The 24,429-nt window shown below is 45.6% G+C and overlaps 1 protein-coding gene and 1 pseudogene across 3 annotated transcripts in view; both read left to right on the top strand.

The window, feature by feature from the left end:
• Positions 1–2,049, top strand: part of JAG2 (jagged canonical Notch ligand 2) — a 114,151-nt gene extending 112,102 nt beyond the window's left edge. For all 3 annotated transcript variants that reach the window (XM_061612338.1, XM_061612337.1, XM_061612336.1), the window contains one exon: positions 1,422–2,049. In XM_061612338.1, coding sequence (XP_061468322.1) covers positions 1,422–1,903 — 482 coding nt within the window. In that variant the 3' untranslated portion in view covers positions 1,904–2,049. The remainder of the gene's footprint in view (positions 1–1,421) is intronic.
• Positions 2,050–21,617: 19,568 nt separating this feature from the next.
• Positions 21,618–21,735, top strand: LOC133378501 (5S ribosomal RNA; annotated as a pseudogene).
• The last annotated feature ends 2,694 nt before the right edge of the window (positions 21,736–24,429 follow it).

Raw genomic sequence — 24,429 nt, 5'->3', positions numbered from 1 at the left:
CTTGGGACTCCACCTTCTACAGTGCTCCATTGGGAAAACTGTCCGTTTATTCCCACTCTCTGATTTCTGCTACTTAACCAGTTCCTGATCCGCAAGTGGATCTTCTCTTATTCCGTGACTTCTAAGCTTACTGAGGAGTCTTTGGTGCAGGTACCTTGTCAAAAGCCTTTTGAAAGTCCAAAGACGCTATGTCCATCAGATTGCCTCGATATAGTTGTTGACCGTCTCAAAGAACTCTTAATAGATTAGTGAGACAGGACTTTCTCTTGCAGAAGCAGTGAGGGTTCTGCTTCAGCAAGGCTCGCTTATCTTTCACAATACTTTTTACCAATTTTTCCGGGACAGACCTTAAGCTAACCAGCCTGTGATTTCCAGGATCCCCCCTCGATCCCTTTTTAAAGATTGGTGTTACATTTCCAGTCCTCAGGTATGGAGGTGGATCTGAGGGACAAGCAACGTATTTTTGTTACAGCAATCTTACATTTGAATTCTTTGAGAACTCTCAGGTGGATGCCATCCAGACCCAACAGTTTGTCAGCTTTTATTGTCTATTAAGGCTAGATACCTGCATCTTTTCTGTAGTAGGGGTAAAAGCAGCTGAAGAGGGTGATTATCTTCTGAAAAATGGTGTCTGAGTTAAGAAGTGCCTCCTTTTCTGCACTCAAGCTGGTTTTCCACCTCCGATTCAGCAGCTGCATCATAAGGGGGGGCAAGGAAGACCCAACAGTGAATCATAGCATCATGTTTCACTCTTAGTCCTACAGCAAGCAGCAACAGATAAAATTTTACACACACCCCTCCCCATTTCTGGAATAAGGGCCTTGTGGTTCAAAAGAGTGACTGCATATCTCTGCAGGATTATTCTTGCTAATTTTGCCTAAAATGGCTAACTGGTAATCGAAATGGTAACAAATTTGATACCTACACTATTCAGCTCCTTCTTCCCCTTTTTAAAATAAATGGGCTCCTGCTGGGAGGAAGGGCGGGGTATAAATCAAATAATAAATAAATAAATAAAGGTTAAAGACTATTTCTCTTTTAAGAGGGTTTTGTATGGCCAAGTTATTTCTGTTTCATAGTGGTGAATAGATATATTTGTTTGGGCAGATAGTGTCCACAAAGGTTAGATCTTGTGTTTTGGCAAACTGAGACAGGCACCTCATGTGGAGGAAAGTTCCACTTCAAAGCTGTTGAAAGAGGGGATTCATGTTGTTGCTTCCAGCTTCACGCATGACGTTCCTGTAAGACCAAAACTGGTAAAAACTTTTTAAATATTGCAGTTGAACAGCAGCTAGTTTTTTTTAATATTCCACTGAAACAGGCATTTATCATGCCTTTTGGAGACTTTAGTTGCACATGCCCTCCATTCTGTCTTAGTTAGCAGCTGCTCACTATGCTCCTGTCTTTGGTTTGTTTTCTAGATTACCTGGTTCCAATCCTCTGTCCAGTTTTTAGTATTGTATGGTTAACCTGTATAATAATCTGTGTGTGGTGGACACGAAAGAGAAGAAAAGAGAGAGAGAGAAATCGCCCATCTGGAGAAGAGGCTGCAAATAATCAGTGGGCACCTCTAAATCCCATATGGAATCCTATAGAGAGACCTTACAGTAACAAAGGCATTCATTATGAACCCAAAAATTTTATATCTCCTCAAAAAAGAACTTATGATGGAGTAGAGGAGTACACAGAGTATGAGGAGGAGGAGGAGGAGGAAGAGGAAAGAGAGGTCATGGAAATGGACAAATTCCTCTCTCACAGTCACAAACTCTCTAAGCCTTTGTCAGCAAAGGCAGTGGACTCATTAGAGAACAGTCCTATTAAGAAATCTCTTCAGGCAACCAAAATGGACAACAGATCTGTAAAAAATGTGAACACAGCCAACCTTGAAGCTGGAAGAGACTAAATCTTTGGACCATGTCTGCACTGTCTACGTTGAACAGAAGGGGAGAAATTGGCATCTCCGCTTTGCATCAAAGACTTAATTGTCTGGAGTCAAATGTTCATAGTTACTTTATTTTGAATAAAAAAATTAAAATAATAAAATAAAAACTTTATTTTGTTTCTTTTAGCCTTGTATAAATTATTCAATGACTGTCAGATGATAAGAGTAATCTTTGATAGTTGCTATTTTTGTAAACTTTACTTAGAAAACACTTGCTGTGTGGCCGAGGAGGGAAGTTTGTATTTTCAATTTCATAAAGTTTATCACACAAGACTACACTGTTTACAAAATGTGTTCCTTTTTACCTGTTGTAACAGTGGCTTAAAAACCTCCTGGTTGAGGAAGTTGCTGAACTTAAGGGGAAAAAAATCTCATGTGAACTGTTCTTTTGAACCCTTAGAAGCCGCACCCTGCTCCAAAGTTCTGCAGGTTTTTTTCCCCCAAAAAAATTTGCCTTATTTTTTTGGAACAAAAAAAAAATCTATAGAGATCTTTCAAACTGTGGTTGGAAAAAGTGGCCTTTTTAATTTGACTATGTCAATTTGTTTTAATTACTTTAGGATTGCAGTATTGAAGCACGTGTGAAGTGCCTTGAAATTTCAACTTCCTTTTTCTATAGCAACTGTCAAAGACTGCCATGCCCATCTAAGTTTACCACAAGAGGATATTTGGTGTCCTCAAGACTGACATAGTTTATTTTCAGATTATGCGAGTGTGCTTTTGTAAATTTGTACATATTTAAATGAATCACTTCTGTATATTTGAGTTAATAACTTAAAATATTTTTGGTCTTTTTTTTAAACGTCATTCCTTTTTAATTTATGTCACAGAAAGGGAAGTTTTATGGCAGTTTCTAAAAGAAATGAATACAAATAAAACTTATTTTGGTATTATGTCCATATTAGAAAGTGATGTTAATACAATCAATGTTGGGAATCTGTTGGTCACTTTTTTGTACTTTTTCAATGTATCGCCACCATTTCTCACATGTAAATAGATCCAGACTCTTTCCTCCCATCTCAAGAACACAGAGAGTAAGTATACTGTACAGTATGATAAGGCAATATTTTTCCTTTTGTGAATGTCTATCACATGTGGTATTGCTTTTTTGCATTCTTTTAAATACAGGCCTAATGAAGGGAACAATATTTTTTCTCATTTCTTGTTTCTGTTATGCTTATTCACCTCTGTGGAACAAGATTGGCAAACTTAGACTGGAGCTAGGCATTTCAGCAGACCCACAACTACCACCCAAATAGCCATCCTGTGTCTCTTCATCTCTTTGCTCTAACAACAACTAGCAATTTGAAATGTTTTGACACGGCAAAGCCACTGCATTGAGTTTCCCTGCCTCTGCTCCACTCCATTGGCTGCTACTTGTGGGGGTGGGGAAACTCAACAGAGCAACATCATGCCTTGTGTCAAGAGATATCTGTGGAGGGAAACGGCTCTGAGGCTGCCCTTCTTGGCCCCGCATCTGTCATAATGTCTGGCTCCGTCTTAGAAGATGGAATACCTCACAAGAAATGGTTATTCATAATGGAAGGCTTGTGCGTTTATTTGTGGGGTGGTTGTGTGTATTTTTTTTTAAAAGGCTTTATTAAAGAAATGAGCTATAGCTTTATTTTAATTCCTGGGAAAGCCTAACCCTACGTTACTTAGCTATCCTATCATTGCAAATATATATATATATATATATATATATATATATATATATATATGTTTCTCTCAATATTTTGGCCACTCAATGTAACCCTGAATAAACCACGTTTATTTTCCTTAGGTGGTCCGACATCACGTGGGATATAGTGCCATCTAGCGTCCGAAGGCAAGAATGTATCGAAGTCAAGACCTGCGGCATCAAGCCCCTCCCACCCCAGTTCATTCTTGCCTTCGTCCGTTCGAGGCGTTTGGATCTTCTTTAGCATAGCTACGTTTGGGATTTAGTGTGAGCGTCTGTGATTTCCTCTCGTTCCCTACCTCCCTCACCTTTTGTGTTGTCTGGGACGTTTTTTTGGGGGGGGGGGTATTTTATTTTTTGGATCATTTGCTTCCCCCCTTTAGTCCCTTCATTGGTGAATCCAGCGGCTGCCGTTTTCCCTTTGGGCTCCCGTCTCTGAGAGACGAGCCTTTACTGAGAGTCGCGGCTGCAGCTCTCTTCAGTCCCCCTTTTTTGCCTTGCCGCTGTTTCTCTCTCAGGCGGTGGCCGCTTTGCTGTGAGCTGCAGTGGCGGCTCTCTTTTCAGCCCTTCATTGCCTTGCCGCCGTCTCTTCAGGCAGCAGCCATTTTTTACTGTTTTTTACCTCGCTTGGAACCGCAGCTGCGGCTCCCTTAGCTACTTTTACCGCCAGTTTAATAACGGCGGCGGCTAGTATTTGGAGGCTGCAGTCTCCTTTTGGCGAGTGGCGGTTGGAGTTCGCTCCTGCAGCTCCTTTAGCTTTTTTACCACCTGCCTTTCTCTCAGGCGTTTTTGCCTGAGACAAGCCTTGGCCGGGAGCTAGCGGCTGCAGCTTCCCCCCTTTTGCCGCCAGCTTTGATTCTCAGGCGGCGGCGGCGCTGTAATTTTACAGACAGTGCTTGGAGCCCTTGTGCCTCCTCTCCTAACTTTTGCCTGACAGACGCACGTGGAACTTTTTCGTCCGTCCGCCCTTGCTCCTTCTCCTTCCCGGCCGCCATTTGTTTTCTAGTTTCCCGCCCTTTTTGTGGGCGCCATTTGTTTTGCCCCCTTTTCCCACCTTTTCTGTTCTCCTTTGATTGACATTTGGTGCTATACATTCTCCCTCATTCGTGGGCGTGCACCGAGGTTATTTGGAACTACATTCTCCCCCATCCGTGGGTGTGTACTAAGGCTATTTGGAACTACATTCTCCCCCATCTGTGGGCGTGTACTAACGCTGTTCGGGACTGTACATTCTCCCCCATCCGTGGCCATGTACTAACGCTGTTCGGGACTGTACATTCTCACCTATCCTTGGGCGTGTACTAAGGCTGTTTGGAACTGTAAATTCTCACCCATACGTGAATGTGTACAAAGGCTATTTGGAACTGTACATTCTTCCCCCCTGGGGGCGAGTACTGACCTTTCTCATCATACGACTTATCTGCACAGCAGCTGCACTGCACCCCTGCTACGTATTTACCAAAGTGCATTTGGGACTGTACATTCTCGCCTACCTGTGGCCGTGCACTGAAGCGTGTGTTAGTGATATATATATATTGTACATTCTCCCCCACCTGTGGGTGGGTACAGCAGCGTGTGTTGGCAATATATATATACTGTACATTCTCCCCCATCTGTGGGTGTGTACAACAGCGTATGTTGGTGATATATCCCGTACATTCTCCCCCATCTGTGTGGTGTGTACGAGGAGTGTGTTGGTGTTATATATATAACACCATATATATATATATACTGTACATTCCCCCCCACCTGTGGGCGTGTACAGCAGCGTATGTTGGTGATATATCCCGTACATTCTCACCCATCTGTGTGGCATGTACGAGGAGTGTGTTGGTGTTATATAATGCACCCCCCACCTTGTGCGACGGGCACAGCAACCGTGTGAGGCCCCAGGACATCTCCGTGTAATAAGCACAAGCAACCCAGACTTCATTCCAAGGCTGTCGCCAAAACCACACTTATTTGGCCACACCGCTGCCAGGAAAGCACGATACGTGTCTGTCCCGACTTCAGAGGCTGCTGGCTATGACTGATTAACAGCCCTCTTTCTTGCACCCGCCGGCTCATCTGAGGATGTCTTGGAAGGGCCCCCTAGCCAACCTACTGGGAACTCCTTCTCAACCCAAGTCATCAACTGGGGCTCATACATCTCGCCTGTCTGATGAGACCACTGCTAATTGGCCTCAACAAAGACACCAGCCTCTGCTCCCCCAAGTGCAGTCAGTGCCCTCGGATCCACAGAGGGCTGCTCTTGTCCCCCATCTGGGTTTACAGTTGTCCCCTGAGTTTCTCCCACAGTTGCAGGACTTACTGGGCTTCTTCTCACAAGTGCAGTCAGGGTCACAGGTCAATCCTTTCCTTCAGCTAAATGCGCAAGGACATTCTGGCACTATGAGACATTGTGGCTGCAGTGAAGCAAATCCACCACCCTCACCAAATCCTTCTGATGTCACTGGAGGCAGGATTGGCGATGGGACTTCCGGTTCAGAGGATCCCTCGTATTCCCTTCTAGCCGAGGGAGGTGAGTGGAGCGTTGCTTTAGAACAGGAGGAGGATCCATAGAACAGGAGGAGGATGTTTCATATGGCAGACTACCCCTTGCTCATACTGTTTTGGACAGCTTACGCCTCCAAACTTTCAAGAATGATTCTGCTATTCCCTGTGTGTAAGGGGCCAAGGTTTTGAGACTTCCAGGATCGACAGATCACTACCTCCTGTGCCAGATCCATTGACAAATTGGCCAAAGGACAATGGGCTCGCCTGCAGCAGTCACGTCATTTTCTGCCCTCACCATAATCATGAGACTACCGCCTTAGCCTTGCGGGCTTCTGCTGCAATTTTAATATTCTCTAGAGGTTTTATGATGTGGCTGGATAATTTCTTAGACGACCCTAATCCAGGCCCGGTGAGTCTAAGAAAGGGCCTGCTAATAATTGTCTGCCTATGTAGTGCACTGTGGCAATACTGCATCTTCTCCATTGTGGGCATGTATCTACCTGGCCTGGTGCCATATTGAAGAACCTAGCTTCCATGGTACATCCACCTTCCTCAATCCATACTGCCTTATGTGGATGACTTGCTCTTACTTGTCGGGTGTGCAGGAGCGATACCGTACCTTCCCGATTGTGCGTGTCTCCTGATCCGGACATGACAGACCAGCCTCAGGGACAAGCCAACAGTACAATGCCCGGGCGCAACACAAAGTACAAGTATTCCAGCCTTCACTCCATGGCTGTCGACACAACCAAGCATTTAAAGACAGGAGCAGTACTACATCTTCCCTTGTTTGCATGTACTGACCTCTCTCCAAACCACTCCTCCTACCTTTGCGCGTTTGTTGATGGCATATACCGCAACTCCTGCTTTATGCGTGTATATGACGAAAGATCAGCGGCCAGACGCCTACTCGCGTGCATATTTTCTAATACGGCCAGATGACAGATGAGTGTGGACCAGCCCAGGCAACAGGTGAGTCCATATCATGTAACTAACCTCTCGCCCTTTTTGGCTGGTAGCCAGCCAGACCGGGCAGAAGTTTCTTCTCCTATTTGCTGGGGCAGATTGACTGGTGACCATTTTATTACCTTCACCTCCAGTGGGCCCCTGTCAGAGGTCTCTACTCAGGCATAAGAGCCATATCCAGATGAGCAGCCTGCCGCTACTGCAGAGTAAAAAGGAGCTCTTTGCTGTTCCTATCAGACCACAGGCAACACTTTGCGGAGGGACACACTCACTGCTCCTCCCCACTGTGTCCCAAATTCCAGACCGCTGTGGAAGGACGCCCTCTTTGTCTTTTCCCACTGTGTTCAGTTGTTTTGATTATTACAGGTACTTCTTGGCTACAAGTTCCTGGCTTCGTCTGTATTTGATGGTGTTTCATTTTCTTGCCCGGGGATACTTCTCTGGGCTGTTCAAAGGTTATTCGATCCCATCTACCACATGGAGCCTCTTGGCGAAGTTTACAATTGGCCGACATATCCAGACAAGCGGGCTGCTGCTGCCGCAGAACCAGGTTATGTTATCTACAATCCTGTTTCGCAAGATCAGAGATGCTAGACCATAGACATACCAGGGCGGAAGGGCACTCTCGTGGCTTCTCTCCACTGCGTACAATTATCCTAGCCCTCAGGACTCGCTCCTCTCCCTTCTTGAATCATGTTAGGTTTTACAGTCCCAGTCAGGCCAGGAACTACACCAGTGCAGAAGGACACACTCAATGCCCCTCCCCACTGAGTGTGACTTTGGTTCTCAGAGGTTGCCTCATCCCCTTCTTAGATGTGTGGTTAGGCTGATTTTATGAGTCAATGCTCCTTCTCCTGAGGTGCTTGTGTGCTTGCCTCACTGGGTTTTGGAGCTAATTAGAGGCAGGTTGCTCCTCTGCCTCCGTTAAACAGCTTGAGCTTGCTCTTATCACTCTCCTCTCCCTGGGGCAGCTCTCTTTGGCTAGACTGCATTTAGAGTCACTTGGTTGGGCCCTTTCTGACCTCTCCATTCTGCTTCTCTTCCTCTCGGAGGTTGCTTTTGAGCTGGGCCGGCTTCCTTCTACTGTGTGGGCATATTTGTAGCCAGATAGCCCCGTGTTGGGATTCTAAACGTCGTCATTTAGGAACAGCACAGCTATAGCCATTTTCTTCAGCTGGCCAGGGTCCTGGTCAGGGCCTGGCACTCAGATGTCCGGAGGGCCCTCAAGACCTACCTGTCTCGCACCCAGGACATACGGTCAACGGATTCCTTATTTGTATCCTTTCACCCGCATATTCTGGGGGAAAAGGTGTCCAGCTCCACGTTATCTTGCTGGTTGCGTGCCTGTATTGCATTGGCCTATGAGTCCCTTCAGCTGCCAGTGCCTCGTAACATAACAGCACGTTCCACTAGGTCAGCTGCCACTACGGCTGCCTTCGCAACCAATGCTCTAGCAGAGATTTGCAGAGCAGCTGTATGGTCTACCCCCAAATTCTTTCATAAGTCATTATAAGATAGACCGTTACGCTTCTGCTGATGCCTCCTTCGGGAGGCGTGTGTTACAACAGGTTATTTCTGCTGAGTAACCAGGAGACGGTCCCTCCCTATTAGGGGCTGCTTTGGTACATCCCACGTGATGTCGGACCACCTAAGGAAAATGTACCATTAGTATCACCTGAAGGGTGATTTTCTTAGGTGGTCCGACATCACGGCCCTCCCCTTTTGGAGGATATTGGGGTTTTTTTGTTACCTTACCAATTATCACTCTTCAGAGTTATAATATTTAAACTTTTTTGCCAAGTCAAGACCAATTTGGACTTGTTTAATATGCTTGTGATCTTTGGGTCATGTTTTGGGACACTGTTTCCTTGCTGTTAGGCCTGTTGGCCTTTTCTGTCTTTTCAGATATGTCTCTCACTTCGGTCTCGTCACAAATGAACTGGGGTGGGAGGGGCTTGATGCCCCAGGTCTTGACTTTGATCCATTCTTGCCTTCGGACGCTAGATGGCACTATATCCCACATGATGTCGGACCACCTAAGAAAATCACCCTTCAGGTGATACCAATGGTACATTTTATACACGAATGCAGGAATTGCTTTGCAGGAACTTCTGTGCAGTACATTTTGTTTGACATGTTCTTCAATAGCTTTCGGAAGAAAACTATTTATTAAAGCATTTTATAACAACGTTGGCAGTTGAAACTTTTTTCTCACCCGTACCTTACTCCGGGCTTTAAATGCTGAAAATGGTTTAGGAGCTATAATCCCAAGTCCTCTTCTGCCTCCCACTGTTTTCAGTTTTTCTAATGATACTTTGAAGGGTATCCTTTCAAAAAAGAACAGTCATTAGTGGCCCTTGTAACTTTTGTATTGCACACTGTTGTCTTCCAAAACCTAATAAACTGATTTCCCTCATTATATATAACATTTCAAAATTTTCCAATGCCTTGTCCTTATCTAGTCCCTTGGCCCCTGTGTTAATTCAGATTTGGAAGGCAAGTGACCTAGCTGGCAATGCTAATAGGGTCTCAGTTGAAGCACCCAAGTCTCAGATACACCTGCTTGCTATTGTAAATCAGTCTGGCCTATAGTGAAGGGGGGGATCCATCTGAAGTGTGCCAAAAGTGGATTTCAAATACTAATCTGCTAATACAGAACTTGGGGCTGGCCTTTTTTAAATAATACAACCCCTTCCACTCTCCTATGATGTTCCCTCACCAGCTTAAGCAGCCTGTAGTTCTTCTGGCCATTTGCCGTCTTCTCTGTTTGTTTTTGTTCTTTCACCAACCAGGTTAATTAACCCTCAGGAGATCAAATAGTACTTGAGTGAGACTCTTGTAGCAAAATTAATCTGAGGAAGCTTCCCTGCTTTTATAAGAGGATTCTTTTGGGGTGTTGTGTTGCAAACCTTCCTCTCCGTTTGTAGTAGTCTCCAATCACCCCTCACACATTCTACAGTTGAGAATGGCTTTAGTTTTTCATGGGTCCCTGGTCAAGGGGACTGTCTGTTGTATGTAAACTTTACTTTTCTAGTTGCCTCTTTCTCCCTGCCCTGGAGTCTGTGCCTCTTGAGTGCAGTGTAACCCCTTCAAGGCCACTTCTAGCTGCTTTCTGTCCTCCACCATGCAAAGCTGAGAGCCATTTTTGGAGCAGAGGGGCATTTAGAAATTGGAGACCTCCACAGCAGTGGAGTACACTGGGGAAGTGATCATAACTCTGTAGCAGAGGACATGTACATGCAAAAGTTCCCAGATTCAATGCCTGGCAACTCAAGTTGATAATGGTGTGGCAGGTGATATGGAAGCCCCCTGCTTGAGAGCCTGGAAAGAGATTATCTCTCAGAGCAGACAGAATTAGGCTAGATAGACAAATTGTCTGACACACTAGAGGCCTCATTCCCATGTCTTCCCCACCCTCTTGAGTGGCCCTCTTCAGCTTCTGTGCTGTGGGCATGGTGACCTGTCTTACAGTACAATAATCCTGTAAACACTGTTCAACTGTACACAAAAATCTCTGAACTGGGCTGCTATCTCCAACATTTAGGGTTGTATTTTGGAGACAAAATGGATTTTTCTGTTACAGCTTGCAGTCGGGCACTTCCTTTTCTGTCTGTTTTGGCATTTTTAAGGCAAGTCCTGGCAAGTCATGAGTTTAGGGTGGAAGGTGTGCCAGGAACACTAGAGCACAAAGGCATGCAAGTCGGCAAGAGGAGCATGGCACGCAACAGGCTTGAGGAGAGTTGGCAAGTAAGAACAAAGGTTCAACATAGACATTGTAGATGGAGTGCAGAGAGATGGTGATCTCTGGCTTCTGTCCCATCTGCGGTGTGGGGTCATAACTCTCCACCCCTGGCCACTGTTGCAGATCACACACGGTTATTTCTCAGGAGCCCCTGTCTATCTGCTTACTTGTTCCACATACTAAGTGGGCCTATGTGTGGATGCCAAAAGCTCAAACCTTTTGCTTTAAAGGAGGAATAACTTGATATGAAATCAGTCGCTGATTGCATCATAATAAAAAGTAACCGTATGTGGTGGGCAGTCTGTGACCCTCCAGATATTGGACTACAATTTCCGCCATTCCTGGCTGTAACTCATATTTGCTAGGGCTGAGAGGAGTAAGAGTCCATAACATCTCAAAGGATATAGGTGAGGTTCCCTAATCCAGATACAACAGATGCTCTTCAAAAGACAGCATTTTCAGCAGTTTACTTGGGATATATTGAAGAGTTGCCCTAGTAAAAAAACCTTGCTGAGAACCCTTGACTAACTTCTCCACTGCAATATTTGCTTCTGTTCCGCCACCTACACTCCTTAATGAAATTTGCAATAAGAAGCCTGGTAACTGGAGAGGTGAAATCAACTTGTTCTGAGCAAGCTGTTGATCAACCTACTGCCAGCCTCTGTTCTGCTAGCCCTACTGGAAGATGGCCTTCATTTAAATGTAGGCAACCAAATTCATCTCTAAAATGCCTCATGTTTCTAGTTGAGCAATGAAAGTTTGGGAGGCTGATTAGCAGCTGTAATAAATGCGTACCAACAGCTATACTGAGAGGCTGGTGGATACGCTACATCAGCATCACAGGTAAAAAGGGAGCTTGAGAGAAGTGTGCAGCCCTGTATTAGAGCTGTGGTGGTATAGCTTGCAGGTATAGTTTAGGATGGCTATACCGCATAAAACGCATCTAATGTAGTCCTCAGCCCACACTATTTCAGATTGCAGGCAGAAGTTGACCTGTTGGAACACACTCATATATGACTTTAAAAGGGGGAATATTGCATTAGCAAGAACGCTAGATCAAAGCATTTATGAAATAATACCACAGGCAATGTTTGATTTGTATTGCATCAAAATGAGGTGCTAGTCCCAGAGGACTGTGCTATGTACTTCTGCTTGTGTAGATCAGGCCTTAAGACACAATACAAATATGAATGGCTTGCTTCTTTGTGGTGGCCAATGGCTTGTATTGCAGGAAGATGCGCATATTTGAAAACATGTTTTGCATTAAGGCTGTGAATCCCTGCAGAATCCAGAGGAATTATTAATGTGTGTAGACTCTGAAATGTGTTTTTTTTTAAAGCAGCTTTTTAATCAAATTGGGGGACGCTTTATAACTAGCTTGATTTAAAATGGGGGGGACGGGCAGAACAGAGACCTGCTTCAAGCTGCTTTGGAACATGCATCCAATTGTCTATCCCTTGCAGAGAATGCTGGTGGTATTTGCACTTCAAATTGTGCTAAAATCGACCACGGAAGCCTTCTCCTGTCCTTGCTTCTAATTGCAGCAGCCCATCTGGGTTTTTTTAAGCCCGTTTCCCCACAATGATGACTACCTCTGGGAAAGGCCATGTTGATTTAGCAAAGCCAACTACACTAAAAGGTTATTCAATCAGGAAAAATAAAAAGGACTGGTGTCTTAATTTAGGCAGCCAAGCTCAGGGACACTTGCTCTGTGGCAGATCCAGTTCGTTTCCATGGTGCCTGGGGGTGGCCTTCAGTGGTCTTTTGACTCCTCGCAGCTCTCATCGTATACTGTTGCACTTTGGAGATAAATTGTGTTTAGATCTCCAAGGCCTTTCCAATCCTTTTTCTGTTCTCATTGAAAGGAGGGTTGGGGGGGGAGTTATTCCACAGTGAAATGGTGCAAAGTAGTTTCTTTTTGTATTTTAAAAATGGTATCTCTGCACTTGACCACCTCCTGGGCATATCTGCATTGACGGCTGTGTTTGCAGACCATTTGAATGCCTCTCTGGTTTTCTTGGACTGCTCTCAGCTTGTTTAATTGGGTTTGTAAAGTGCTCTATTAGGTGTGCTGTTTGTCATGTTTAGGGATGGGGAGAAATTAAGTCAGTTCATATTTAAGGCAAACCTACCTAATTTACAGTTTTGGAAATAACCGAACCGAATCAGAGATCCCTTGAAATTTTGCACTTCTCCAAATTTTGCAATGCAGTTCTCCAACCAAGTAATGTGTATAAAAATGCATATACTAGGGGAAAGTGGCTATAGAAATACATATATTAGTGAAAACATACAAAGTGTATTCTATTAGGGGAAACTGATTTGCAAAAATGTGTGTTCTAGGCAAAACTGCATACAAATGAGTATGTTGAAAGAAATTCGCATGTAAATGCTGATGAATTTTGATGAGGACTTGGCAATTTTTTAAAAAGACAATCACAAACATGGATAACTGAATTTAAGACTGGAAAAATGAGAAACCAAAACTGACAGATTCACCCATCCTTAGTCCTGTTCTTGACAGGAGCATGCTGGCAGCCTGGATACATTTATTTCCTTCCTTGCTGTTTATAATGGATTCTTCAACCAGGACTGGCTAACAAAGTAGTTTGCAAGCAATTCACAACTCTGGAGCCAGCCTTGCCATTAGGTAGAGTGAGCTGGTCACCCCAGGTGGCAGATACTGGGGACCAGGTAGCGGTGGCACAGTGTTAGAAGTCAAAGCTGTGTTTGCCAATCAGCCTGTCCTGTGGTCACTAAGCTAGCCTTCTGTCCTCTAGTGTGGTGGCGGCAGCTGCTGCTGAAGTAAGATGAAACTGCCAGACTGGTAGCCTCCAGTGCATGCAATTGGAGGGGGGGATGCTAACTTTCATTGTACCCTACTCCAGATCGCCTGGGCAGTGAAGAATGGCTTATACATATTTTAAAAGGAACTTGCCCTTCAGCTTGAGTAGTAAAATGCCTTGAGGGTTAGCTACATATTATATGGGGCCAGTCTCTTCTAGCCCCTGCTGGGGATTCAGTCTAAGTTATAGACACTTCCAGTCCGAGTTAGAGATACTTCCTTCCAGGTGGAGGTGGGACAAAGGAGCTGCAGGTGGACTTGGGTTGGCTGGTAAAGGTGTCGGTCTACAGAAACAACTTTTCCATTGGTATATTTCAGGAACAGCCAATTGAGTGTCCTCCAGATGTTGCTGGACTACAAGTCCCATATCCCTCTTCATTGGCCATGCTGACTGGGACTGATGGAGTTGGAGTCCAACAACACCTGGAGGTAGGGATGGAAAGATCTGTCAGTTTTGGTTATCTCAATTTCTCATTTTTCCATTGTTAAATTCAGTTCTCTACATTTCTGCAACAATGTTTTTTTTTAAAAAAATCCTCATGAACATTCTCCATTACAGTGCGAGTTTCTCGAAATAAACATTTTTGTAGGCAGTTTTGACAAAGGTACACATTTTTGCAAGCCATTTCTCATCACATCATACCTTTTTGCCTGTTATTTTCACCCATATATTCATTTTTATGCACACTTTCCCCTAATACATGCATTTTTGTAAATATAGTTTAGTTGGCGAACTGCATCCCAAAATTCTCATAAATGCGAATTTCAAAGGATGGCTGTGTTTCAGTTCTCATATTGTTTCAGAAAGTGCAAATTTGATAAATTCTGCTTGCAATGCGAACTGAATCGAAATTCTCACCCATTCCTACCTGGAGGCCACCACTACGCTGGCTGCCCCAGTGTATTGAATAAACAGGACAGAATTTACAAACTTACCCACTTGTCTGGCTATAAGCAGACATGATGGAGTGATGCTTTTGCCAGTTTGAGTTATAGGTATCATACGCTCTCTAAATATATAAAGCAAGATTGCAAATGCCAACCTTCAGTTCTTCAGAAAGCCACCTCCATTAAGCTTTTAAAGATCTTCGGAGGCTCCACTCTACTAGCAATAAACTGCTCTTCATATATTATGGATTAGTGCTGATGGAGGAAAATGAGCCTCAGTGGAGCGGAGCGGAGGGGGACGACTGAAGCAAGCCACTGAAACTGGCAGAGAATTTATCCAGCTGCAGTGTAAGTGGAATGGACCATCCTGCCCTTCCTATGTTGAATCATACCAATTATTCTGGTTGGCTGTACCTTTTTTGAATGACTGGCACTGGGCAAGCATGGTTCAAACACTTAGAAGTAGCAAATCATAAATCATGTTTGAGTGTATTTTATTGAATTTAGGCTCAGTTATGTTCATGACTTCGCCCTTTCCTCTTCGTTATGACTTACAGGCTTATGAGACTTACTGACTTAATGGGATTCCTTTTGACTTATGCTCTGATCCTCCACTGCTGTGGTGCGGCACAAATTAAGATGGTTCACCCCCAGAGACTAATGGAATCCATAGGATTCCCGAATGCCCTGGGGAAGTTCCCAGTAGATAGTGCAGGTGACCCTGCTGAAGCCCTTGTCATGCTGCAGAACAGCGAGGCACGTTGGGCTCTTGACACAGTTGCCCCCAAGCCCCCTTTCCGGCACTGTGGAGCCCAGTTTGCACCTTGGTACGCCAGTGAGCTAAGAGCAATGAAACAGGCTGGAGGACAGCTAGAGTGCAAGTGGAGAAAGACGTGCTGTGAGGCTGATTGGGCATGAGTAAAACATCATAACCGTGCCTACTGTGTGGCAGTGAGGGCGGTGAAGAAGGCCCACTTCTCTGCCACCATTGCATCCTCAAGTAGCCATCCAGTGGAGCTTTTTTGTATTGTCAGGGGTCTGTTGACATCACCTCCAGGAGTTTTAGACCCTTCGGAGGCCCACTGTGACTTCTTTCCAAGGCCCTTTGAGGGTAAAGTTGCTCATCTCCATAGCAATCTTGATGCCCCATCCACATCTGCAGTAGTCCCCAGTGAGGTGTCCAGTGCAATGTCTGCTGCAACTTTTTGGGACTGGTTTCAGTTGATGCCTGATGACGTGGACAAGGTGCTTGTGACAATGCGGCCAGCAACACGTCCTCTCAACCTTTGCCCTTCTTCGCTCATTAAAGCTTGCCGAGGGGGGTTGACAGAGTATATTCAGAGTGTAGTCAACACATCGTTACAGGAGGGAGTGGTTCCAGCCACCCTGAAAAAGGCAGTGATCTGACCACTCCTGCAAAAGCCCACCTTGGACCCATTGGTTTGTGACAACTACCACCTGTCACAGATACCCCCTTCTTAGGGAAGGATTGAAAGGGTTGTGGCACAAATACACTTGGATGAAACAGATTATCTTGACCCATTCCAGTAAGGGCTGAGGCCTGGTTATGGGACTGAATGGGCCTTGGTCACCCTGATGGATGATCTGTATCGGGAGAAGGACAGGGGGAGTGTGACCTTGTTATTCTTACTTGATCTCTTGGTGGCTTTTGATATCATTGACCATGGTATCCTTCTGGGCCAACTTGGTGAGATAGGTATCAGAGGAACTGTTTTACAGTAGTTCCGATCCTATCTCCAGGGTTGTTTTCAGAGAATAGCATTGGGTGATTGTCTTTCAGCCCCCTGGCAGTTGTGTTGTGGGGTGCCGCAGGGTACCATCTTGTCCCCCATGCTGTTTAACATCTATATGAAGCCCTTGGGAGCAGTCATCAGGAGATTTGGGGTGAGGTGTCAGCAATACACTGATGATACTCAGCTCTATTTCTGTGTAACATCTGAATCGGAAGAGGCCGTGCAAGCCCTGGACCTCCACCTGGATTCGGTGGTGGGCTGGATGAGGGCTGACTCTGATAAACTGACTCTGAATCCTAGCAAGATGGAGATGCTGTGGGTTGGTGATTCCCGGGTTCAGATAACCCGAACCATCTAACTCTATCAGGCTCCTCACTCAATTCTACAGCAGCCATTCCATCAGGCTACAAGAGGGTAAGAGAGATGGAGTTGCAAGGCTTCACAATTGGCTCTACGGAAAGACCAGTGAATTTTGGCTCATCCTGTCCTTGAAATCTTTCGCTGCATGAATTTGCTTTTCCCCCGCCTCCTTCCTCCTCACACTCCCTTTACATGTTGTGCTGCATCGATGTCACTGCAAGCCTGAGGGCAGAGAATGTTTTACTGATGTTTGTAAGCTACTCTAGGAGCCTTTTTAAAAGCCTGATAAAAATGCTTTAGAAATAAACAGCTATGCCCCCCTGAGCAAATCAAATGCCATCAGAATACGACATCTGCTGTTGATCAGTCAAATGGCATCTGGGGCTTTTTGGGTGCTACTGCTTAATACTGTCTTGCAAAAACTAAGATTAGAAGTTATGTTCAATGGGGAGCTAAGCAGATTGTTCTGTCAGCACAAGGATTTCTCCAAGCATAACAGAACGATCTCCCTCTTTCCTCCCCCCCCACGCATTCCCCAAAACTGTGCAGATTTGGGGACTCTGTGGGGTGCACATGGAGACAGCAGAGAGGACAAATCCTGTTCCGCTAGCCAAACATTTTATTGAATACCGCCCTAGATCGCAGCAATCTTTTGTATCATTTTAAGTTGTGCATCTTGCACTATGTAAAGACGCTCCCACTTTAATCTCCCTGTATTCCTCTGAAGCCAATGTTTCGCTTCAGAATGTGGCCCCGCCCCCACCCAGTTACATAGGGAGAGATTTAAGCGTTAACATAAACAAAAAGCAAACAAAAAAAAAACCCTTATGCTGCTAGGAAAATTACATACACCAGAGAACTTTCAAAGATATTTGGAGGGCTCCCCTCCCATTTCCATTTGCTATGCAATTTAAAGATAAAATAAAATGTTTCCTTAAGAGGAAGCACTTCGCAAATGATAAGGAGGTGGCAAAGAGGGAACAAAGGACTGGGATTCTTTGATTAAGGCTTTGCAGCAAAGAAAGGCTAGCACACTTTCTCGGCAGCGGGAATGGGGACGCTGTGGCTCTCCAGCCGTTGTTAGCCTCCTGCTTCCATTAGCCGCAGCCAGCATGATGGAAGTTGGAGCCCAGCAACATCTGGAGGGGCCGCAGTTTCCCCACCCCTGCTCTACAAGGAAAGAGTAAAGTTGTTGAAGCACCTTTCTCCAGCCTGGTGTTCTCCAGATGTTTTGGGCAACACTTCCCATCAGCCTCGGTGTGTTGCCCCAATATAGGGATGAGGAACCTGCGTCCCTCCAGATGTTGCTGGGCTGCAGCTCCCATCATCCCTGACCGTTGGCCATGCTGGCTGGGGCTGATGGGAGTTGGAATCCAACAACAGCTGGAGGGCTGGTGGATCCCTAGCCCTGCCCCCAGTATGTTGAAAAATAAATAAATATGCATTTAAATACAATTGATGGAGGTTGATGTAGAAACAGGACAGGGCAGGTGTGAAAGGGAAACCGGCCACTGCAATCCTTGTGGTGCCAGGTTAAAACATGTTTATTTGTGCAGGCATTTTCAACGGTTATGTTCAGCCTACATTATTATTCAATCTAAAGCAGGGACAGAGAACCTGTAGCCCTCCAGATGTTGGCCTCCAACTCCCATCAGCCTCAGCCAGTGTGGCCAATGGTCAGGAATGATGGGAGTTGTAGTCCCGCAACATCTGGAAGGCCACCAGTTCCCCACTCCAGATCTAAAGTGTTACTATCTGTCATTTTGCTGCTTTGTGATGGATGTTCAAGGTTTACAGCTTGTTGTCTTTATAAGCGCAGATGAATAGTTTTACTCATGCCTATTGGATGGGGCCTTTGAATCTGTTTGGATGAAAGGTGGTCTACAAGTACTCAGAAGAAATGCCTCCCCCCAAGGTTTGGCAACAATGCCCAAGGAGGTATCCTGCACAATTCAGAAATGGCGTTGTCTTTCAGGGGAAACACTTCAACCCTTACACGTTATTGGATTAGGAAATCTGCAGTCCTTTTTTTGGGAGGAGAGAATTGCAATGGGAGAATCATCAGTGCACATGTGCAGTCCTTGTGGATAGAGGAAAGTTTTTCTCCCTCTCACAACACTAGAATTCAGCAACATTCAATAAAGCTGGATGTTGGAAGATTCATGACAGACAAAAGGAAGTATTTCCTCACACAGTGCATAGTTAAACTATGGAATTTGCTCCCACAGGAGGCAGTGATGACTGCCACCTTGGATGGCTTTATGGAGGAGAAGTCTATCAGTGGCTACTGATCCTGATGGCTATGCTCAGGTCCTGCTTGTGGGCTTTCCATGGGAGTCTAATTGGCCACTGTGAGAATAGGATGCTGGACTAGATGGGCCACTGGCCTGATCCAGCAGGGCTCTTCTTATGTTCTTGATCCAAATGATAGTTTTCCTTTAAGGATTAGAAAAGGATGGTAGCTTTGTATAGCAGCACAAACCTAGAGTGCACCATCCTTGGAAGGTGCACCTGTTGCAACTTCTGCATCTGAACAATCTAAAACATTTTCTGCCCTCTAGGAGTGTCAGAAATTAGTATCTCCGTATTCCTCCCAGACCTTAGATTCCAATCTGCAAACAATGTAAGAGCCTGGATTGACTTCTCCAGACATCCAAGAAATTAAGCTGGTTACTCTTGACTTACTTCTAAACACAACAGTAACCAAAATAAATCAGTTTTAGCAACTACCAACCCTACTGGACATTAAACTGCCCTTTCATTTTGCCTCTTCATCCATCATTCTAAAGGTAGTCTGAGAAAGGAAAACCTTTTATCTTGCTTCAGTGAATGTGAAAAAATAATATATTGCCAAGTAAAAATAGCTGACAAGACTTTAGGGGATTCAGCAACAATCCAGCTGAAGGCACTTGGGGGGAAGTGTTGTTCCAGCCATGAAGAATGTTAGGCCAAGTTAACAATGGACACAGTTTACATTGAGCTGTATGATCTGCTGCCAAGATCAGCCCGTAGAAAGGAACTGGAACGCAACCCTGAAGAGTGTGGTAGTGGAGATATCCCACAGCCTATCCTGCTCCCTGTCTGAGTCTGCCTCGGAACCGGGTGTGAAATATTTAACTTACAATAGCTTAAACATTTCAAAGAAGCCTGGATGGGATGGAGGGGGAAGCTCACCCTTTTCCAGGTTGTAACTGGGCCTACGTTTGTAGCCCACGACAAAAATCTGTAATGAATTTTGTGTTACGCACAGCAAGTGCTTTACAACAAGTATGGGGAACTCTTGGCCCTCCAGATGTTGCAGAACTGCAAATCCCTTGGCAGTTGGCCGTGCTTGCTGGGGCTGATGGGAGGGGTCGCTCAGCAACACTCGTAGGGCCAGAGGTTCCCCACACCTGCTTTGCAAGAACAGGGTTCTGCATGTCCCAGGGCTGTTATTTCAATGTTGTTTGTCTCTAGTCACATCCACCCCATACATTTAAAGCACACAGCTGTCTCCTCGAAAGAATCCTGAGGACTGTAGTCTACCCCTCATAGAGCTACCATCCCCAGGACCCTTAGCACACTACAGCTCCCAGGATCCTTTAGGGAAAGCCATGCACTTTAAATGTATGGTGTGGGTGTATAATCAGTTTAATTTTTTCTGAAGCGCCCTCATTGATGCACTTATTCTGATTCTGTATCATCACAACTGCAGAAATCCAACAGAGGGAATGGGAAGGTGCGAAGGGAAGAGAGGAGGCAGAGGAAAAGCATTTACTTTCTGAGCGGTGGCTTCTTCCTGTAGCTTAGACCGCAGCAACTGGAAGCTCCTGGGCCACATTTGGCCCTCCCAGTGGCCAGCCTAGATGTAAAAGCAGTTTGGATAACGTAGCAACAGATCTTTCTGGGAGGCCAGTTTAAGGGACGGCCCTTCGCTTGCTTACTTCTCCAACTGATCAACCAGGAAAACCAGTTGCTGACAGGGCTGCAGTGCTGTACCAATTAATGGAACTGTGAAATAGACAAGACTGGGTTTGCAACTAGGCTTTGGCCTAGCCCGGGTATGTGGAACTTTTAGTCCTCCAGATCTTGCTGAACTACAACTCCCATCAGCCTCAGCATGCGTGCCCAATGGCCAGGAATGATGGGAGTTGTAGTCCACCAACAGCTAGAGAACTAAAGGTTCCCCACACCTATTCCAGTCAATGCCACTCCTTTGGGAGGGAGGGAGAGACACAATTGTTTTCTTTAAAGGGCTACATGAACTCGGGAGTTCAGCACACAGTTCTTTCAAATTCTTCTTTAAAAAGTAACATTGCTTCAGGCATTGGTGTAGTGAGGATGTGTTAATCATCACCAGGGTTCTGAAGTGCCTCTTCCCTGGCAAGACTGCAGCCTCTTCCCATTTATCCCACAGGAAGCAAGTACTCCAAGTACAATTACCCCTTGACCCAGACCTAATAATTGCAATAAATTCCTTCTCCTCCACTCCAGTAGCAAACCTGGAGCCTTTTCAACTCTTTGGTGCTTGTGTGTGTGTTTTTAAGTATTTGAAAAGAATGTGGGCATCTCCTCTTCCATTTAAAGCCAAGATCAGTGACATACCTTGGAAGGACACTCATCAGTACTAACAATGGACTTAATCCAAGAACGCCCAGGATCACAAGAGGCATTGTTCACATAATCCTTCCATGGGCCTGCACAGTTCCCCCTGCACTGAGAGGCAAAAAGCTGACTTGGAGGGGGCAGAGTGACAACCACTTCACAGCTGGGCCAAGCCCCGTGAGCAATTAACACTATTTTCATATTGTACAGCAAATTACAGCAGCTGGCTCACACACATATCATTGCCTTCCCCCCCAATCACATTTTGAGGGCCATTGCTTATGAGGCTAAAACAATGGCCCTACTTAATGTACTAAAGTCCAATGTTAGCAGAAGTACAATCCTTTAGACAAAAAACCGCCTACAGCCATACTACCTTGAACACAGCTGATCTTGTCTGATCTTGGAAGCTAAGCAGGGTCAGGCCTGGTTCGTACTTGGATGGGAGACCACCTGGGAATACCAGTGCTGTAGGCTTAGAAGAAGGCAATGGTAAACCACCTCTGAATACCTCTTACCATGAAAACCCTATGAATATATCCAAAAAGATTCATAGGGTTGCCATAAATTGTAATCGACTTGAAGGCATATAACACCAACAGTCAAAAAACCATAAAGGGGCAGGGATCCCAAATTTATCCTAGTGGGATTGAACATGTCACAGAAAGCTGACTGGCTATTGGGAGCGAGGGATAGACTAGAAAATTAGGTATGGGGGGGCACAGCTGGCTGGCTGGAACAGTAAACATATTGTTGCAGGTCCCAAATAATCAAAATCAGATTGCAAAACCAAACCAAACCAGGTATCTTAATTGTGACTATTTGTCGTATACCAACTGCAGTGTGGGAGGGCATTCCGTACCTCAGCGGTTAGGCATCTGCTTTGCATGCAGAAGGTCCCAGGTTCAATCCCCAGCATCTCTAGGCATGGCTGGAGAAGAACCCTGCTTGAAATCCTGGTGAGTTGCTGCCAGTCAGTGCTGACGTTACTGAATTAGATAGGCCAAGGGTCTGATTCAGTGTAAGGCAACTTCCTGATATTGTCAACACACAATAAATAGCAGCCCCTCCCCCTTTTTAAATGGTGCTGTGCCTTAGCTACTTCTATAGATATTAGAACAATAGTCATTGTTCCGCATGTGGAATCAGTGAGTTGACCAGAGCAGACAGGCCCAGCACCAATGGGTGGGCAGGTTGGGCAATGGCCAAAGGCCTCACGGGCTGGGGCTGGGGGGGTGGAGCTCCCACTCCACAATCCCTGCCAGCATCAGGTCATGGGCTGCAACCCAATGGTGGCATGCATTGCTAAGTGGGAGCCTCACTCTACCACCCGACATCAGCCCTGCATACACATATGCTCAGTTGCACTACCTCACGCATTAGCATGCTGTGTGCGCAGGGCTTGGAAAAGTTACTTTTTTTGAACTACAACTCCCATCAGCCCACTCCAGTGGCCATGCTGACTGGTTGATGGGAGTTGTAGTTCAAAAAAGTAACTTTTCCAAGCTCTGTTTGTGCGCGTGCCTGCCATCACCCAAGATGGCAGGCATGTGCAATGACATCCGAGATGGCGCGACCAGGCATATTTAAGTGTGTGTGTTCATGCACGCATGCACACACACACACACACTCTCACACTCAGAGGAGGTGGGAGCCCACAGCGGGCTGGTGCCAGCCCTGAGAACAGCTATACTCCTGAGAAATAGCACAGGGTAGGGGAGAAAATGAAAGCACCCTTGTCATATGTGAAACATTCAGGGACTTGCACATTTACACTTAATGGCCACATTTTAAGAAACAGAAATAGTAGGTAGCTACAGCTACTTACCTAACTGGCTGCCTATTACCTACCTGGCTAAGTTCAAGGTACTGTTTTTGGTGTACAAAGCCCTATACAGCTTGGGACAAGGATACATGAAAGACCGTCTTATCCCTTATATACCCAGTAGCAGGCCCTCCCTTAGCATGTGTGGGGCCCGGGGCAAAAGCATAGTTGGGGGCCCCCCACATTTGCTTTGGGTCACCGTCTTGGTCTTGGCCGAGTCACAGTAGGTGCGCAGGCACCAGTCCCGGAACTGCCGGCCCAACTCGCTGTCCCTGGGGCAGCTGCTGCTCGCTGACCACAGCAGGAGCAGCGGTGGCAGCGGTGGCTTCAGCATGGCGGGTGGGTGGGCAGACGAGCGAGCGGTCAGGCAAGCAAGCCCCTGTCCCGGGCAGAGAGAAAGAGAGTGAGTGAGCTCTGCGCCCTGCCTGGCGTGGCGAAGGCAAGCAGGCAGGGAGGGAGGAGCCGGCTGGTGAGCAGATCGCCAAGCGCGGGGGGCCCCCAAGGCGCAGGGCCCCGGGCAACTGCCCCACTTCCCGGTGCCTAGGGGCGGCTCTGCCCAGTAGATCACTGCGCTCTGCAGGTGAGGGCCTCCTGCAGATATCATCTTATCAGGGGGTCCGTTCCACACAATATAGGAAGTGGACCTTTAGCGCAGTGGCATCTACCCCTTGGAATTCCTTCCCTTTAAATATTAGACAGGCACCATCTCCGTTGTCTTTTCGGCACCTACTGAAGACCTTCCTCTTTCAACAAGCCTGTTAAGTAGAGACCTTATCCCAGTCTGCATCTGTGCTGGAATTGCATTTTAATACATTTTTAAACCTTTTTTTAAAAAAAAATATATGTTTTTAAGAATGTTTTGTTTTAATATATTTTAAAATTAGTTTTTATGATGCTTTAGAGTGTTTTTAGTGCTTTGGTTTGCCACCTTGGACTCCTACTGGGAGGAAGGGAGGGATATGTCTAATAACAACAACAGCAGCAGCAGCAACAACAACAACAATAATACAGAGGTGACTGGGGTGATTTCAAGGTCTTGGTATTGATTTACAAAGCCCTAAATGCTCCTCCATGTATTATATTTATATATATATAATATATAAATCTGCATTTTTAAAAAAAATATCCAAGTATAAATGGAAGAATGTATTTACAGGGTCAGCCCTGCCATTAGTCACAGTGAAGCAGTGGCCTCAGGCAGCTCCATTATGTTGGATGTCATGGAGAGGGCAGCAAATGGTTAATTGATTATTAATGCGTTTTTACTCCCAGGGAGAGCTCCGTATGTCTTTTGCTGGCTCAGGTGCCAAAAACACCTTAGCCAGCTTTGGTACTATGTACCTTGA

This window comes from Rhineura floridana, chromosome 2, assembly GCF_030035675.1.
Source record: "Rhineura floridana isolate rRhiFlo1 chromosome 2, rRhiFlo1.hap2, whole genome shotgun sequence".
In the NCBI taxonomy this organism is placed as follows: domain Eukaryota; kingdom Metazoa; phylum Chordata; class Lepidosauria; order Squamata; family Rhineuridae; genus Rhineura; species Rhineura floridana.
Note: the sequence above shows the minus strand (reverse complement) of the source record. Positions and strands in the feature narration are given on the sequence as shown.